A 19,037-nucleotide genomic window follows, 5' to 3' on the forward strand; every position below is an offset into this window, starting at 1 on the left:
TAAGGCCAGAAAAAGATATGGAAGGGATGAACATCTGAAAGGAAGAAGTAAAAGCGCCTTTATTTGAAGACTATTCAGTCACTTATATAGAAGACAAAAAGGAGCCTAAAAAGTAGCTTCTAGCAGCACATGAGTGCGGCCAGGGCGAAGGCCGCCGGTCTGCCTGCGTGTCTGTGTACGGCAGGGCTTAGCAGGAAATGTAATAATACTCCATGGAAGTGGCATAAAAATAAGATGATCAGGCCTGCCGCGTCAGCCCCGCCCCTGGAGCGCCCTGAGACAGCAACTGAGACTGGGGGTGGTGGTGCGCCTGGCATCCCAGCTCTCGGGAGGCTGAAAACAGGCGGATCACTCCGAGTCCCGACTAGTAGTGAGACCCTGAGCACCCTGGAGACCCTTCCCTAAAATACAAAAAAAAGTATGAAATAAAAAATTAAAAGTCTCAAGTTTGTCTTTTAATCACAGCTAACAGAAAATGAACTCAAAAATAGAGGAAGGACCTAACTACGCACATCAAGAAATGTTTTCAGAGAAACAGAATCAAAAGGGGCCTCACACCCAGAGACCTGCAGTACAAGAATTATTTGCGGGGGCCAGAGAGATGGCTCAGTGGAATAAGCGCTTCCCTGGCAAGCGCAAGGGTCTGAGTTCAATCCCCGGTTCCGCAAAAAAAAAAAAAAAAAGAATTATTTGCGAATGTTTGCCCACAGAAGGAAATGATGAAGGTAGACTTGCATCTACGCAATGAAGGGAAGAGCGCCAGAGCTGGAACTTGATGAATGAACATAAAATCGCATTTCTAACTTCTAAACACCATTTAACGAAAGCAAAGATAATAGAGATATATTCTATTTTTTAAGACATTTGTTTTGGTGTTGGGCATTGGACCCAAGGCCTGGAGCATGCTGAGCACATGCCCCTCTGAGCCATACCCCCAGTCCACAAGGTTTCATGGGAGGTGAAAGGACAAAGTGAAATAAGCACCCTAGCTGCACAGTGACCCTGTCATCTTGGCACTCAGGAGGCTGAGGCAGGAGGATCGCTGTGAGTTCGAAGCCAGCCTGGGCAACAACGTGAGTTCAAGGCCAGCCTGAACTACGATAGCATGACCCTATCTCAAAAACACAAACATAAAACAAAAACGTGCTTAAAGTTGTACTGTCGTAAAGTCCTTATGCTGTGTTTCACGTAGCGTAATAGTCACTGAAGGTGGGCTGGGGGAAATCAAAGCTGTATTTTGTAAGCCCACAGAGGCCACTAAAACAGCAAAAATAACCACAGCGAATAAGCCAGGTACTAACAATATTCAATGAAATCCAATGAAGGCAGAAAAAATAATTTAGAATGAGGAAGAAACTAAATCTAGAAATGGGAAAAAATGAGTTATGAAGTATCCATGTGGTAGAATATTATGTAGCAGTGGTAAGTGTTTTTTGGTTTTTTCCTGGCAGAACCAGGGATTGAACTCAGGCCCTTGCACTTGCCAGGGAAGTGCTTATTCCACTGAGCCAGCTCCGCGGCCCCAGCAATGGTAAATGTTTATGGAGATCTATCTTTAATGCAGACAGGCATTTATAATATAATGTTAAATTTTTAAACCAGGGTGCAGGGGCTGGTGAGATGGCTCAGTGGTCTAAAGCACCTACTTAGAACAAGCTAAGCTAAGCAAAGCAAAGCACAGGGACCGCGGTTCAATCCCCCAGCACCACATGCCAGCCAGCCCGCCCCCTGGTGGGCTGAGCTGGCCACACACACAAAATGAATGGATAAACAAATAAATAATTCTTTAAAAAAATAAAATAAAATAAAAAAATAAATAAACCAGGGTGCATGCCAGAGAGATGGCTCAGTGGAATAAATGCTTCTCTGGCAAGCGCAAGGGCCTGAGTTCAATTCCCGGTTCTGCCAAAAATAAATAAATAAATAAAATAAGTAAATAAATAAACCAGGGTGCAAAATATATAAGGTAAAAGTATGTCAAGTATAGAATATATATCCTATGCTATAAAACATACAGTATCAGGGCTGAGGATGTAGCTCAGAGGAGTGCATCTAGCACCCAGGAGGACCTGGGTTCAATCCCACAAAAAGTGTTTTAGCAATAACTCTGAGAAATGTTAAGAAAAGAAAAAGATAACTCAAAAGAAACTTACAAAACAGCATTTCCCCCCCAGGAGGGGGTCTTTTTGCAAGTCTTGCTTTGCAGTTCAGGCTGGCCTTGAGCTCAGTGTAGCCCAGGCGGGTCTTAAACTCTCAAAGATCCTCCTGCCTCAGCCTCCTGAGTGCTGGGATGACAGGTGTGTGCCGCCACGCCCAGCAGAGGCACTTGGTTGCAGTAAAATGATGGACAAATCATTTCTAGGTTTATTTATTTGACACAGTCTGGCTATGTAGTGCTGGGGGGGGGCACAAATTTGTGGCCATTTTCCTGCCTCAGCCTCCTGAGTGTTGGGCTGACAGGCACATGCCACCAAGATCAGCTTATTGTTGTCTTCAGATAGCATGCATCTTATCACCAGGGCTGAAGGCTCTCTCTCTCTCTCTCTCTCTCTCACACACACACACACACACACACACACACACACACTATGGAGGTCAGCTAGTTCAGCACTCTGTTGCTCAGGAGCTGAGGGGCCTCTGGCAAGTCTATTTGTCTGTAGTGCGGTTACCTCCTCGTCAAAGTGTAGATAAAAGTGTATACATGACAGGGATCTTTTGAAAATTCAGTGACATAATGTGAGTAGTTATTTTTTATTTTATTTTTGTGGAATCAGGGATTGAACTTAGGCCCTTGTGCTTGCCAGGGAAGCGAGTATTCTACTGAGCCATCTCCCAGCCCCGTAAAGATGTGAGTATTGTTATTTTTTATTTTATTTTATTTTGTGGCAGTGACATAATGTGACTAAAGCATATGGAACAAAGTGTTGGGCCAAAATACTCCTGGAGCCACTCCCTACTACCGCAGGCATTCATTGTAAGCAGAGAAGAAAATTCAGAAGCAGGACTTCTTTTAAAGGGAACCTCAGCAGACACAGGCCCAGGGGGAGCCCCCCAGTTCAGGTTCCAAGTCCAAGCCAGGCAAGCCCAGGCCAACCGGCGCTCGGGTCTTCCTAGTGAAATGCTTCCGGGTACAAGGCGCAGAACCTCGCCACCGAGCTTGAGGCCCGAAGCTGTTAGGCGAACACCAGCTGTCCCAGGGCTTCCAGGACAAGCTGTGCCACTAGCTTTTGTGAGGCAGCAGGACAGGAGTGGGCCACACCTGGCACAGCGCCCTCCCCCAGCTGTCCAGGCTCAAGGCATGCCTGTGCCTAGGCTGACTTGTCTTCACTTCCGCCAGGTGATGAGGCCTAGTGCTCGGGAGTGAGGCTGTCATTGGCCCAACTCAGATCACGTGTCCATCCACGACCCAATCAGATCTGACGGAGTGGGCAGGAAGGGCCACAGTATAAACATGGCTGCTCCAGGCCCTGGCCTGTTGACTACTCATGTAGAAATCAAGTCTGCTGGGCATCACACGGCACATGCTTGATTCTGTGCCTACTCTTCTCCTCTTTGCCCTTACTGGAGGTTCTGTGTACCCCACAACGCAGGCAATTTTAAGCCACCCTTAGGCCACTTGGCTGTGACACTTAAAGTGTGATAGGGTTGGTCCTGGGCACCGTGTCCAGGAGTCCTCGATGGCCTGTGGGTAAGGGCAGTCCCCAGGGAAATGGCCACAGGCATTCTCCCAACACGTCACCCAACTTCCCTTTGGCTTTTCTGGCACACGTCACATAGCCACTGTTGGAGACAGAATCCCAAGGTGGGCACTTGTGGATTCTGCATTTCTTGCTGGCAGAGAGGGAGCAGATTCTCCCAGAGGAATGGGTTCTTTGGCACATGGTGGCCTTCGGTAGCCACTTTAATCAGAAAGCACAAAGGTTGGGCTAAGAGAAACACAAATGAACACACACACACACACCCCTTCCTCCAGAGAAATCCAGAAACAAAAGGCTAGTGTACCTTTTTTAATTGTCATTTTAGAGCTCCCCACCGTGGCTGCCCCCACCCTCCAATAACCACTTCTGCAGGCCAGGGGGATGGAACAAAGCCGGCCGCAGCCCCACTGCACTGCCAGAGGTGGGGAGAACGAGGCGCAACTACAAAAGATCCCAACAATTAGCGCCTGTTCTGGGGAGATCCGCAGCACAAGGAAGCTGAGGCGCCCCTTTGTCAGGCGGTCTATTTGGTGGTGACCTTGCTCTGGAGCCGATGATACTCCTTCAGCCTGGAAACCAGATTCAAAACAAAGAAAAATGTAAATTAACAATAACAACACGCTCTCCGCTCAATGAATTCAGGCAGGACTGGGGTGGCAGGGGCAGCTGTCTGTTAAGATGCATGTGAAGTTGTCCCTTTCTTCCAGCCCCTCTCCCATCCTAGCCCCTCCTGCCCTCCAATCAGGATAATGCAATTAATTTATCTTAGGGGAAAAACACTGTTTGTCATTGTTGAAGACAAAGCGCTGCACTGGCAGTGGGAGCCATGAAGAGGCCATTATGAAATCCTGGTGTGCTCGGGGCCATTTTAAAGGGTTTATAGAATCATAAAACACAAACAGAGGGGAGAGGCAGGGCGGTAGGTGACTGCACAGGGGGGAGCCCAGGGTCGGAGGTGGCTCTGGGAACAAGACACACGCTGGGAGAGGATCTGCAGCCCAGGGTATGCAGCCTGGGCCAGGATGGGGAGTGCAGAGGGACCCCAAGCAGGACTGCAGGCCTCTGCCACGCCACCTGGGCTTCCTAGCTGTGTGACCTGGGACAGGTGAGGCGCTATCTCCGGATGCATTTCCAGGAGTTGCATATTTGGGCAAGAATGGACGAGGCAACCTGAGAACGTGCCTGGGGTGGTTTAGCCCCGCAGCTCCCAGTAACCTTGCCTGCCCTTGAGCATGCCAGCCTGCCCTGAGCCCTGAGCGCACCTGCTGTGGGCCACGAAGCTCCTCCCATGAGCCAGCTCCCAGGACACGTGCTGGGTTCCTGCGCTCCTCCCGAGGCCCCTTCGCTGCACCTGGGAGGCAGGTGCGAAGAACACCAGCCCTCCTGGCTCCTACGCTCTGGAATGGACCTGAGATCCTCCCACAGAGTGGGGGCTCCTCTGAAGTCTGTGTCTTTGGACAACATGTGTCACTTGAGCCGTGGACATCCATGCCATCTTTTGTCTAACATGCCCCGGTGTGAGTGTCAGGCACAGGGCAGCGCCAGGGGGCACGTGGGGACCAGAGCAGCTCACCTGAGGGAGTTGATGTTGATGAAACCTGTGGCATCGATGGGCTCGTAATCACCCTGCACATTCATGCTGCAGGAAGAAAGCAGAAGCTTGGCTCAGCCAGGAGGGACAGAGCCCCGGGCTGGGACGGCGCCCCCACAGAGTGGCCCCCATGTGCTCCAAGCCCCTGCTGCACTGTGATTTTCATTTCATCCCTGCCTCATTGTGCAAACTCTGCTCTAAGGGACTCGGGTGTACCCAGCAGCCTTGGCTTGCTAGCATGAAATCCTCCTGCAGGCTGCAGCATGCCTGCCGGAAGCTGAGGCTACACCCTGGGCCAGCGCTGTCCTCAGGGCCGTGATGGGCTCAGAGGGAAGGTCTGGGAACAGCTGGTGATATCTGGCGGCTGGAAGGGGCACAGACTGGAATAAGGTGATAGCATCTCTTACGTTGCCACATGGCCAGCATGACCATTCCACTGAGTGACCGCTCCCTGCCTGTCTAACCAAGGGGACGCTCTACACTTCCGTCCCGCAGCCCCCAGGGCCTTGGGCTCTCGCCCTTATCTCTCAGGTGCCCTCCCTGGCCTCCTAGTGACAGCTCTCTGTCGGTCTGGAGACTCGGGTTGCAAGCCAGCCAGCTCGGCCTCAGTGCCGCAGAGCCAGGGCAGTGTGCCTTCTCCCAGGGATGGCAGCCATGCCCGGCGCTGTGGAATCGTGTAGCTACCTCGTGCATTCATTCCTTTAGGCATTTAGGAAGCACTCCTGATTGGCCAGGCAGAGGAAGCAAGAATAAGAAAGGCGCATAAGCCACGACACCCATCACCTTTGTTAATGAAAGCGCTCGGGGCACTGCTGTCTCCGAGGCCCCTACCCCGAGCCTCCCTACGTCTTGCTGTGAATCATTCCCACGTCTGCAGATCTCCAGGCTCAGGACAAAGCAGTCTCAAGGTTCTGCATCTGGAGCAGATGGCTTGTCCCTGGAGAACCCCTCCAGCAGTGAGGTTGGGGAGGAGGAGAGGTTAGGGAAGAGTCCACCTTCCCGTGGGACTCAGGCTGTGCCTCTCTCTGACTGGTTCCTGCAGGACTGCGGACTTGCTGCAAGAATAAATGGGCTCTCTGCCTCTGCCTGGCCTGGTGACTTGTCCAGCATTTGGGCTCTGCCCCAGCCCTCGCGCCCTGGCCCTGATCTTGGAGCTGGTGCATGGACATGGGACTCTCTAGAAGTCACCCTGTCTGTCCCCTCCTTGACCCCTCTCTTTCCCTGCCTCCATCACCAAGGTTCCCTCTAGGGCTCGGGTGCAGAGGCCACCAGGAGCCAGCTAGACCTTATAGGACAGAAGGTGCCAGACTTCCAGCTACCAACCTCCTCAGTCCCTTTACCACACAATCTCAATGTGACCCTCACCCCAGGCATAAACTGTCCTCCAGGCTCTGGAAACCTAGCCCCACCCTGTCAGATCCCTCTGCCCACCCAAAAGCCCCCTCTGCTCAGCCCCTGGAGGAAGCAGGTGGCTGAATCCTGCCCTCTCCCTGTCCTAAACGTCCACTTGCTGTTTCACCTTCTCTCCCCAGCTGGAACGAACCCTCCCATCCCAGTTCCCAAGACAGGGCCCTTTCAGGCCCTGCAGAAGGGTCCCCCAGGGGACAGACTTGTCCCACCAGGCTGCAGACAGTTCCAAGGGGTGCTTCTCGAGAATGAAAAACCTCTTTAAAATTGTGGTTTGGGGTGGGGAGGGGAAGTGGAGAAAGAGTTTACAATGATTTTTTTTTTTTTACCTCCCCTGACGGTCTACAGAAAACCTCTGTGCTTTTATTTTTGCTCATTCGAGTGGCTCTGACCTGCTCTATAATTACGTTACTTTCTACCTACTGTGCCGCGGCATTTCCAGCTCTGCTACCTCTTGCGGCTTCCTCGCTGGTCCCTGTGACGCTGTCACTCAAGGGCTTTCAAGTCAGCGATGTAGAAATCAAAAAGAAAAGGGAAATGGTCGGAGACACAGTGAGAATAAATGCTTCTGCTTTTCTCTCTTTTTTCCCCCTTTCCCTTTTTACTTTATTCATTTAATCTCCCTGAGTGCGACTGTAAGGCTTAATGAAGGGTTGGACGGATTATTAGAGGCTGCTGATTGGGAGGGGGAGGGAAGAAAGAGCCAGAGAGAGAAAGAGAGAAGATAATTTGACATTTACCCCGACTGATCTAAACTGATTCGGTTATATTTATGGCTTATAAAGTGTTTAGAGAGATTGAAGGGGGAGAAACTCAACAAGGGAAAGAGAAGGAAAGAAAAAAATAATATTGACTGCCAAACAAAACTCGTACTCTAATTCCTAACTGGCCCCCAGAAGGGGAGAGCCGGCCTCAGCCCGAACAAGGCTGGGGCTGCGCCTGGGGCCCGTGTCAGAGGGGCCACTAGGGGTGGGGCAGCCAGGTGGCCACCAAAGGAGACACCTGCCCTTTGGTGAAGGCCACTTCGCTTATGCTGCACACCGTGTGGACAGTGGCCAGCCTTCTCCAGACCTGGTCCCCTAGGTCCTTTGCAGCCTCTCTGCCAGGACTTTCGAGAGCGCCCCCAATATGCTGGCTTCTGGGCTCACCCTCCTCCTGCACCAAGCAGCTCCTCTTGGCCCGTGGCCTCAGCAAACATTGCCCTTCCTGTGCCCCTCTAATGTCATCAGCCCACATGTCCAGCTTCTGGCTAGATCGTTCTCCCAAGCTACTTCAAAGGAGACCCACAGCCAAGACATCCACATCCAGCCAGGCATGACAGCACACACGCGTAGTCCCAGCTCTCTGGGAGGCTGAGGCAAGAGGGTCACCAGTCCAAGTCCGGCCTGGACAACTTCAGAAGACCCTGCCTTAAAATACAAGATGGCTAAGGATGTAGCTCAGTGCAGAGGCCCTGGGTTCAATCCCCAGAATCTCAAGAAAAGATATCCAAACCCAAATGCATGATGCTTCCTCGAGAATGCTCCCTTGACTTGGTTGTCCCCAACACGCACACAACTACTCACCCCCTTCCCCTCCTGGCAAACACTGCCGACCAGGGTGACCTTGGACCACAACCACCTTTGCCCTTCCACACCCAAGCATGGTCCATGTCATCTCCTAAAGATCCGAGAGCCACCAAACTGGTCCAACCCATCAGCTCCCACCCCACTTGACTGTTCTCCGGAGCATAGAGAAGGATCCTCTAAGAACATCTGATCTTGTCCTTTCCCTTATATCCTGGCCTCAGCCCCTCATGTGGCCCGTCTCCCCCCTCTGGTTCCTGTAGCTTCTGGCATGTTCCAGGCTCTTCCCAGGCTCAGAACCTCTGCACATGTGCTATCTCCCTGGAAACGCTCTTCCCACCCCAGGTTATCAGCTGCACAGCTTCAAAAGCAACCAAACACCCTGCAACCCAAGTATTATACCCAGCCCGAGTAGCCGCTCCTTCCTCACAGCCCAGCACCATGAGCTTTTGAGCAACGCCTTTCTCTCCAGGTGGCCTAAGCCCCAAGAGGACACTATGTAGTTCTTGTCTCCGTATGCTGGGCACAGTGCCTGACACCTGCTCAGCTTGGGTTGCTGAGGAAGCCAATTTGACACGACACTGGACAGGAAGCTCTGGGCACCTACCTTACCAACTCCTCGTTGTAGAGGGACAAGGGGGACTCCCGGCCGAGGATGTACACCTGGCCCTTGAAGACCGACAGTTGTACCTTCCCTTCCACCCGCTCCTGGGACTTGGCTATGCAGTGGCGGACAAATTCACACTCAGGACTGTGCCAGAAACCTGCAGGGAAGAAATGGTTACAGTGCTGGGGAGGCTATCAGTGTCTAGGGAGATGGGGTACAAGAGGGGCACCCCGAGCCTAATGCTGTGATGGCCAGGGTGCAGGCCTGGGTCTGTTGTTCACTTGGAGCCGTGGGACATCATGCACTTATAAGTGACTGAGTAGAGGACATGCCCTGGTACCCTGTGTAATACCTAGGACAGGTGGCTTGGGGTCAGACAGACCATCAGTGTGCATATGCTTCCCATCCCATGCCTCAGTTTTCCCATCCGTGGAGATGCCACAGTACTACTGCATAGGGAGATCTGCACTGGGCAAGTGTCAGACCTAGAGGCTGCAAGGAGTAGGAGTCTCAGCCCCCCGCCCCCCCAACTGCCTCCAGCCTGTGAACTTGCATCATTTTCACATGCACAGGTGGAGGGCCTGAGGTCAGGGAGGTCAGAGGTCACTGCTCAGTCCCTGCTTCCCTGAGCTTGATTGCCGTTGTCTCCTCTGCCCTGCAGAGGGCGGCCAGGTGGCCCTGGCCAGGTGGGGGAGGGCCGGCACTGGCAGGCGTAGGGTTTCCCTGAAACGGAGCTGGGAAGGTGAGCCCACCTGGGCAGCTGCAGGCCAGATGGCGGAGATCTGCGGCCCTGATAAGAGCTGCTGGCCCTGGGTTTGGGGCTATTGTTGGAGGCCTGGGAGTGGGGGGTGGGGACGGAGGAGGCTGGGTCCACACTCACCCACCCCGTCCAGGCCCTAAGCTGACCTGTGACTCAGTTTCCACATTTGTACACAGGGACAGGTTACTAACTGATCCCCAGGGACCCAGCTTGGGCACAGAGTGCTGAGTGTTCTGCTTTGCAGTTGGACCAAGCTGCCTCTGCCAGATCTTGTTACAGACCAGGGGACAGAGGCCCAGACCAGGACAGAGCCTGTCTAAAGCCGCACAACAAGACCATGGCGGAGTCCAGGCTGGATGGAAAACTCTGAACTGAGCCCAGGGCCTTTCCAAAGGCAAACAGGGTGCCTGCTGGGCACAGCCCCCACCTCCACCCCCACCCCCAGGGGTCTGCACTGGGCTTTCTCAGCTGGGGCAATTACCCCATCACATTCCCAGGCTAGAAGGCAGGTGGAGATGGAGCGAGAGATACGCAGGCCAGAGATCTGCAGGGCAACAGCTGGCCAAACCTTTATCTCCTGTCCCCACCCCACAGGGGTCTCGAGCTCAAGTTCCTTTTCCCAGGGGACTTAGCCTGGGCTGGGGGCTGCAGGCTTCAGGCCTGTGAATGCACTGCGGGTAGGGCCAGGCCTGAGCCTTGGGGAGCTCCCCTCTCCTATTCCATCTGGCTGCACCAAAGATACTATGCACAGGAACTCAGGATAGTTCTCTATGCAACACGTATATTATACCCATTTTACTGCAAGAAAAACTAAGGCAAGAGGGAAGGGAAGTGCTATCCCCCTATATGAGATGTCCCTCCAGGATCTTGACAGTGGGAACCTGCCAGAAGCCATTTCTCCTGGAGGCATAGGGTCTCCCTGAACCGTATCCAGCTGGACCAGAGAACTAGGGAGGGAAATCTGGACAAGCCCAGGGGCACAGTCAGAGAGGCAGTGCCCACACAGAACCAGGACATCTAGTAGAGGGCCGGGGCTGGGGCAGGTGGGAGGGCTTCTTCATGCCTTAGTCTCCCCATCTGTGTCTGGAGGCTGTGGCCTAGGCAGAATGGTGGGGTCTCTACCCCAGGAGCCAGATGGGACAGGGCGGGGTTGGGTAAAGATCTTGCCATGCTCTGGGCATAGTGTCCTTTGATTTACAGCAGGGGCCCTGGGAGGAAATGCACCTGCCTGAGGCAGGCAGAAGCCAGATCCCTCCCCTCTAGCCGCCCCCACACCAGTGGCCACGCTGGCTCTGAGTCATGGGGCTTGAGCTCCGCGTGCGTTCCTCCCTGCTGCACCTAACCTGGGTGGGTCCCGAGCAGCTTGTGTCCTGTGTGGGAGCTGCAGCCAACAGCCCCTCGGGCTGGGGGTGGGGGCGGGCTGCTGCCAGAGGCTGGGCCTGACCCTGCAGGCTGGGATACAGCTAATATTAGCAGGCTGACCTGGACCAGCCCCGCTCCCCCGCCGCCTCCCCCCACGCCACCACTTGGAGGTTTTGTTTCCTTTAAATCTCCTAATAGCTGTACCTCATTTTGGGATTTAGAGGGCTCGCCGCCACCAGCTGACAACGAGGAACAGACGCAGGCAGTGTGGGGCAAAGGCACCGTGCCTGCCCTGGACATCCAGGGCTCCCTGGTCCTACCGGAGCTGCCCCTTGGTGGTGGCTCCCCTGGGACCTACTGGAGTAACCAAGAACGGGTCTCTGAGGCCACCTGCTCCGGGCCCAAAGCTGCTGCAGCTCATCTGCCTCAGAGCCTGGGACTGGCATCTCTGCCTGTCCTGGCCTTGGTTTCCCTGCCTCTGTGCAGCTGAGATTAGGTAACACCCAGCAGGCTGGGCATGGCAGCAGGCACCGTCATCCTAGCACTCACGGGAGACCGAGGCAGGAGGAGCGATGCGAGCTTGAGGCCAGCCTGGACACAGCAAGACCCAGGTCTCAAAAACCACAAACACCCCCAAAATTAATAAAACTCCCTGGTGCCAGCTTGGGGCCTAGCAGCAAGCGAGCAGGGAGGTGGTGGCCGTGGCGCCCCTGTCCTGGCCTCAGTTCCCTGCCTCTGAGGAGACCCCGTGCTTGCCTCTTGCCCAGCCTGCACGCATGGCATGCACACGTGGCCGGGCCAGGTGCTGCCCCTCACTGCACCCCGTCATGTCTTAATGACACTCCTACTTTTATAGCCCAAATCCACCTTTCACTGTTGAAATCCTGCTGAGCTCGAAAACCTGCAGGAAACAATGGCATTTAGACACCTGTCGGTACCTGGTGAGGATGGGGGCTGGCTCTGGGAATGAGCTCAGCCGGTCCCTACCACCCTTGCTAGGAGGCCAGGGCAGGCAAGGCCGGTCTCGGTGCAGGAGGGGGGTAAGGGGAGAGGAGGAGGGGCTCCTCACCTCACCTAGACCCTGTCCCAACAGCTGAAGGGGACAGCTTGGTGTGATCCCCTACACCAGGGACATGCGAACGTGACAGGCTGGGGCCAGGGCGACATTTCCCAGAAATAGCCTGTGGATGGTAGGCTAAGGCTCGGCTGGTCACTACGGCTTTATAGCAGCTGTAGGTCACATGATGTGACCATGCAGTTGTGTCTAACTACAAGTATTTCTAGACACTGAAAAAAAAAGGTTTTATAGCCCTAGGGATTGAACCTAGAGCTTTTACACTGAGCTACATCCCTAGCTCCATCTCTTTTCATTTTTTATTTTGAGACAGGGGTCTTGCTAAGTTGCTCAGGCCGAGCTGAACTTGTGATCCTCCTGACTCAGCCTCCCACAGTGCTGGGATGACAGGCACACGCCGCTACACCCGGCTGGGCACTGAAATTTGAATTTCATATTATTTTCACATGTCATAAAATAGTTCTCTTTTTTCTCCTTACAATTATTAGAAAATGTAAAAACTATTCTTAGCTCATGGCTAAATAAAACCAGGTGACAGGCTGGATCCAGCCCAGGGCAAAGCAAGAAGCTGTCTGCTTGTGAGGATGGTTGGGGGCTCCACACAGCGAGACACAAAGCTTCCCACTCGCGTCTGCCCAGCTCTGCAGGACTCAGGCCTGTGGCAACCCCAGGGCTTCACAGTCAAAACTGACTCTTGCAGGCCTGCAGCTGCAGTGGAGTGCTGGTCAGGAAGTTGTCCCTCGAGCTTCAGAGCAGCTCTGGTTCCGCAGGGGACAATCCCACTTGAACTCAGACTCAAACTCTGTGAGGCCACTTCTGGTTCTGTCAGTTTGAACAACGACCCCCCGCCGCCTCAGTTTCCTTATCTGCAGTGAGGAGCTACAGACTTCCAGGGAGACTCGTGAGGACCCCCAGGAGGTCACGTGCCCCATATGGCGGTGCCTAGCACCTGCCACAGGCAGGATGTGGGGCTGGCTGCCCTAGGGACACCGTGCAATGCCCTGGGCCTTGCTGTCAGGAGCAGCCCAAAGAGGGGGCTCCCTCTGCACCCTTAGCAGGGGTCCTGGCTCCCCACCCCCCCTCTGCCCACCCTGAGCCCTCCCTGAGCAGAGGTAGGTGCATCAGGGCAGGACGGCAGGAGAGGGGAAGGGTGGCATGGGCTGGGAGGGGGACAGGGCACCCACCAGTGTAGACCAGCTCTGCGAATTTCAGGCCCAGGCCCTGCTTGATTTTGCGCACTTCTCGATCCATGGTGAAGGCCTCGATGTCTAAATGAGCGTGGTAGAGGATGGTCCCCGCTGGGGTCTCGTAGATACCTAGCCATTTTTCCAGGCAGGGGGAAAAGGAGAAAAAAGAGAGAAACGCGTGAAACCCAAACTGTCAGCAAATGAAAAAAAAAAAAAATAATAATGACTCATCTGACAGGAGACAAGCCGGCCAGACCCGCTCACTCCCAGCTGGCTGCAAAATGCGGCTGTCATTACGCTCACGCTGGGGCCACGACAGTCCACTCTGCGGCTTGCGGAGAAAATGTCTAGATGCCCCCCTTTGAAGAGGCCCTGAGACGCTGGAAAATGACAGGGTTTCCGAGTGGCGCCCCCCTCCTTCCTGATGCCTGCCCACTGGCCCGCGGCTGAAAACCTGTAATTAAACCAACCACGGCAGAGCCCAGGGCCCCAAATATCCCTTCCTCACTTCCACAGGGAGTCAGGGAGGGGGCACTGCACGCGCACATGGGCATGCACATGTGTGTACACATGTGCACACAAGGCTACCTCCAGCCAGCGGGTCCCTGGCACCCACACCTCTCCAGAGACTGGAGGTAGTGCTGGGCTCGAGGAGCATCTGGACTGGCCCCACTGTACAGATGGGAAAACTGAGACCATGAGAGGGCTTGCAAGGGGGAGGTGGGAGCTGCCACAGGCCCTGGGCTCCCAGGCAGGGTCATCCGCTTCCCTGTGGCTCACCTGGCCACAGAGGTCTAAACCCAGGAGGCCAGGGGGACAGGGATTTGTTCAGGCCCTCTCCACCACTGCACCCTGTTCTCCATTTACCAAATGACCTGCTCAGACCAGGCAGGCGCTCCGGAGACCTGGGCTGAGCTGGGTCCTAGAGGAGCGCTCTTTTTGCAGTGCCACGCTTCGCAGACACACCGAGGGCCAAGGGTGTGCACACTGGCCTGGCCTGGTTCTTGGCCCTGCAGCGTGGCCTCTGCAGCGGGCAGACACGTCCTGCGTCCTCTGCTCCGGGGAGAGGGGGGCAGAGTTGCCAAGTCCTCACAAATACCCCCTAGAAGCATCCTTCTTCCCACCATGTAACATGATGGCATTCGAGAGGCAAGTTTTTAGTAGTCTGAAATGACCACATTTATCGTTCCAGGCCGGTGGCTTTAAAATAAAATAAAGCCCCAGGACACACGTCCCCAGCCGCATACAGCAGCGTGGATTCACAGGAGCCGAAAGAGAAAGCAGCCCAAGCCACAGCCAAAGTAACAGATTCACAAACTGCGGTCCGGGAGCACCTCGGGACACTGCTCCACGCAGGGAACCCAGGGAGCCACGGCCCAGTGACGAAAGCCAGCCACCAGAGGGCAGGAGCCAGGTTCTCAAGGAGGCAAATTCATAGAGACGGAAGGCAGGTCGGGGCTGCCAGCCAGGGCCAAAGGGACACAGTTCCGTTTTACAAGAGCAAACGTTCTGTGGATGGGTGGGGGCAACAGCTGTACAGTCACAGGGTGAACGCGATGCCCCCAAGCTGTGCGCACATCAGTCCTGACAACGGTCCATCCCTTGTCCTGCGTACTTTGTCACAGTTCACAGAGTGTGCTATAAAGCCAGACCAAATCACGAGGGAGAAAGTTCTCAACTCCGGAACCCCAGGGGACACAGGGAAGGCAGCCTGAGCGTTTCTTGCCACTGACTAGACGTCCCTTGCTCTGAGGACCCTGCTGGGTTTTGATCTTTAAGTCTGGGTATCTCAGAAATGAAAAGCCCTTACTGATCTTGGGCCCTGTATTCCTAGCTTAGCTGCAAAACGAATGAGCAAGTGCCCTTGGGCAGAAGCCAGGCACAGTGGAGCAACGGCCGGCTGTCTGGGAGGGTCGAGGCCTCCCTGCAAACCCTGCGCCCCCAGAGGGTCTTTAGGTTGCTGAAAGACCCAATGCACCAATTCTACAGGTGAAGGCCGAGGCCCCAGAAGGGTCGTGACCTTCTCAAGGTCACCTGGCCAACCACAGGGGCACAAGACCAGCCCCTCAGCCCTGTCTTGGGCCCAGTTCACTCTAAGGGCCTTTGGTAAGCAATCCCATGCTTAGCAGCATATAAGAGAAACACTCAGGTCTAAAGTATCAGCCACATGTGTCCCCAGACACCAGTTATGGAGACAATCACTGTTGCCACGAAGGAGCCCATCTTGTGCGTCGCACCACAGCTCCCAGGCAACATCTGGGAAGACATAGCTCGTACCAGCCAGGTCTGCCCTAGGGACGGGCAGGGGGTCCAGTGCAGAGGCAGGAAGCACGGTTTCCTCCAGCCTGGAATATGGGACTTGGGGACCCAGCACAGAAGTCAGGGTCACTCCCTTGTGGGGACAGGAGGGTTTCATATTGTTTTTTTTTTTTTTGTTTTGGTTCTATATTCCCACGGACTCCAGCCATTAAACAAGGCCCACTGGTCCCACAGTCTGTTCAGAAAGACAGGCGCATGGCCTGTGATCCCAGCACTCTGGGAGGGCAAGGCCGGAAGACTGCAAGTTAAAACAAAATCTGGCGATGAAGCTCAGTGTGAAGATCCTGGGTACAATCTCCATGACCACAAAGTAAATAAATAAATAAGCACACAAGGGCAGAAGTTTGGAAATACTTGCCTGCAGGTGGCAGGGACCGTGAAAAGGTTCCTGCAGGCTCTCAGAAACTTAGTTGCTGAGGACAGGCCCTCTCCGTGCAGCCAGCGCAAACAGGGTGCCCTCCTATGCCCAGTGACTTCCCCGAGGCGCAAACTCAGCGGAGCTCAGCACAGCCCGGTAGCGACTGCCCACCCTCCTGCTGGCCGAAGGCACAGCCCCTGCATTTTCAATTCTGGGGCTCTGGAGCCATCTGTGCTCCCTCTTCAGCAGGGCCACCGAGAGCTGCAGACCCGCGGTGTTACTGGGCTGGGACCACAGCCGGATGTCCTTCAGAGCCCAGCTTGACCTTGTGTGACCTTCACTTCAGCACCTTCAGCGTGCCCCCAGCCAGCAACCTATCTGGCAACAAGGTCATGCGTGCCTGCTTCTCAGGGGTTCGGGCTTCCTCCGAGCCCTGTGAGATGAGCGCCTATATATGTGGTCCCCGTGCACTGTGTGCAGGTAGCCCTATAGGGACAGGTCCTAGGTGCCTCTTCCCAGTGGCCAGCGAGGGGGACACAGGGGTCCAGAGCTATGACCTGCCCAGAGCTCCCCAGTGACTAGCCCATCACAGATGTCCTGCAGGAAACAGAGGCCGGTGCCACGAGAGGCGCAGAGCACCCACGGCCCCAGGGGGTTGGTAGCAGGGGCAGAGCCACCTGGTCCTCAAACTGCCTGGCCCCGTCACCTCTGAGGCAGCTGCAGAAGGGTCACAGGCTCGGGCAACGCGGCAGCCGTGAGACACACGGATGCAATTAACGTTGCCGCTCCTTTTCTTGGGAGGTGTTAAAGTTAATAGTGACAGAGCAGAAAGCGGGTGTTTAGATTGCTGCAGCCTTGTGTGTGGGGTGCGCAGGGGTGCATTTTAAAGCTTCCCTTCTCCGCAGAGGCAGGGGGTACTGATGATTTCTGTATATTTCTTCTGGGGGGAAAAATGACTTTAAAAAAAATTGGTGACAGAAACCTGATGCTTAAAGCCTGTGGATTTGGGGCTTTTGACAGTTGGCATACAAGCCACCGCGCAAAAAGGAAGCACCAGTGACAGCTGCACCTCCGCACTGCCGGGAAGAGACAACAGACATCTTCCGAGTGACACGCACAGCGGCTCCAAGTGTCTATTTTCATCTCCCCGTGTTTACAGGAAAAGACAGAGGTGTCAGCCGTGCTCCGCGGAGCAGCTTCAATCACCCCGTAATTACTGCCAACCGGGGCGGGAGGACGTGGAGCCGGGCGGGCGGGCGGGTGAGTGGGTGGGGGACAGTGGACCAAGGTGGGGACTGCACAGCTGCCGCGGCTTCAATTCTTCTCATCTGCTCTCAGGGCTGCCAGCTTAGCCTGGCTGGAAAGATGCGGCAGAATTAAGTAGGATCTGCCAAGCCGGTGGGGGTCAGGGTGGGCGGGTGGGGGTCAGGGGACCCGAGGAAGGGACTTGGAAAGGATGAGGGGAGGCTGGCCAGAGCCCAAGGTCTCTCCCCTTAGGCACCAGGGCTGGAGGTAGTTGCTATGGCGATGGGAGGTGAGTCAGGGGATGCTCCAGGCATCCTGTGCCCCTGGTGCCCGGTGGGGCCAGGCCTGTTCCCAGATGTCAGAGTGAATCTCTGAGGCAGATCACCCTAGGCCTCTGCTCACGGGGCTCCCTCCCTCTTTTCTCCTTCTGGAAAGTTCTCTCTGGGCAGGGGAAAGGCAGGAGAGGGGAAGCTGGCCAGGTGGGCAGGCAGGTTAGACAAGTGGGTTCAGGAAGGAGGAGGTGAGACAGAGGGGTGGTGGGAGAGGGGTGGGAGGAAAGGGGTAAGAGGTGGGCAGCTAAGAGAAGGGGGAGAAGGACTGGGTGAACTCCTCGGAGGACTGGGGAGCGAGGCCACAGCAGAGGCAGAGGTGAAACCGGGCAAGAGCAGAGGAGGCCGGCCGGGCTGGCTCCTTCCTCTCCCTCCTCCCCACTGATTTCATTTACTCCACTTAATTAGCCCCCCTCCAGAGTTAAAAAGATAATGTGCTAATGACAAGGCGAACAGCCACAATACCACGAAGGGCCCTCCAGCTGCAGCCTCCTCCGCCCTCTGTCCCTGACCAGCGCTGTGGCCCAGCGCCTGCTGACCGGGCCACCCCAGACCCAGCCAGCCAGCACTGCCCAGCCCCCTCCCCCGAGAAAACCAAGCCCTTAACGAATTCCAATTACAAGGTTTGTAAAATCAATACAAATGACATTTTCCCCTGGTACACCGAGGCAGGGACAATAGCATCTCTTGCTCTACCCTCAACATAACAGATTAACAGCTTCTCCTGTTACTGTACACATAATGAACACCCCGTCACGGGAGTCCACACCACCCTTGTCCATTTACACATTCTTGCTTTCTTACGGAGAAATACTTCTGGTGGAGAAATCAAAACAGGATCCACCCTAAAATTACCAAGCAAGAAAACAGGCAAGCTGAACTTTTGGGTCTTTGGGGTGGCAGGGTGTGTTCTTCCTTAGAAGGCTGGACTCTCAGGGCGGGAGAGCCATCTGCCCGAGGCCAGGCAGCAAATTCTCAGGAGTCAGAATCCCAACTTCCTTCCCAGAGCTGTGGAGTTCTCGGATTAAACTCCGTGTTTTGAGGGACACAACGACCCCAGAGGTTCACACACAAGAGCCCGGCAGTGAGCACAGCACGGTGTGTGTCTCAGAGACCTCCTGTGGGGCTGGCAGAAGGACAAGGCAGGGGGACAAGCTCTTGCTGATCTCATGGCTCTGCCCTCCAAGAGGATCATGCCCTCCTCCCAGTTCTGGTTACAGAGCAGAGTCAACCACCAACCACAGTGCCTTAGGTCAGTTCACAGACGGAGAAGTCGGGTTTGACACCAAAGTCAGCACCCTCAGCACCAGCTCTTCCCTGGGCACTCCCTGGGTCTCCAAGGACACAGGCCCCTCCAGGACACCTAGGGCACCTCCTGCCTTTTCCTAACCCCAGATGCCCATTCCACATTGAACCGCTGGAAGCCTCACTCCTCCAGGATGGCCTCCCAGAATAGCAGTCCTCATTCAACACCACCTCCACTGCCTCTCTCAGTGCCTCCAGGCCACACCGCATCACCCCAGCATAATCCCAC

General features: G+C 55.0%; 1 protein-coding gene across 1 annotated transcript in view; it reads right to left on the minus strand.

Moving 5' to 3' along the window:
• Window positions 1–3,981: 3,981 nt before the first annotated feature.
• The window catches only part of Ass1 (argininosuccinate synthase 1), a 39,284-nt gene continuing 24,228 nt past the window's right edge, over window positions 3,982–19,037 (minus strand). Inside the window, exons 12-15 of the mRNA XM_004640450.2 lie at window positions 13,250–13,381; window positions 8,869–9,025; window positions 5,272–5,337; window positions 3,982–4,267 (exon numbers count right to left, since the gene is read on the minus strand). Of these exons, the coding sequence (XP_004640507.1) occupies window positions 4,222–4,267; window positions 5,272–5,337; window positions 8,869–9,025; window positions 13,250–13,381 (401 nt within the window). The 3' untranslated portion in view covers window positions 3,982–4,221. The remainder of the gene's footprint in view (window positions 4,268–5,271; window positions 5,338–8,868; window positions 9,026–13,249; window positions 13,382–19,037) is intronic.

The sequence above is a fragment of the Octodon degus genome, unplaced genomic scaffold, assembly GCF_000260255.1.
Source record: "Octodon degus isolate 3935 unplaced genomic scaffold, OctDeg1.0 scaffold00123, whole genome shotgun sequence".
NCBI lineage: Eukaryota > Metazoa > Chordata > Mammalia > Rodentia > Octodontidae > Octodon > Octodon degus.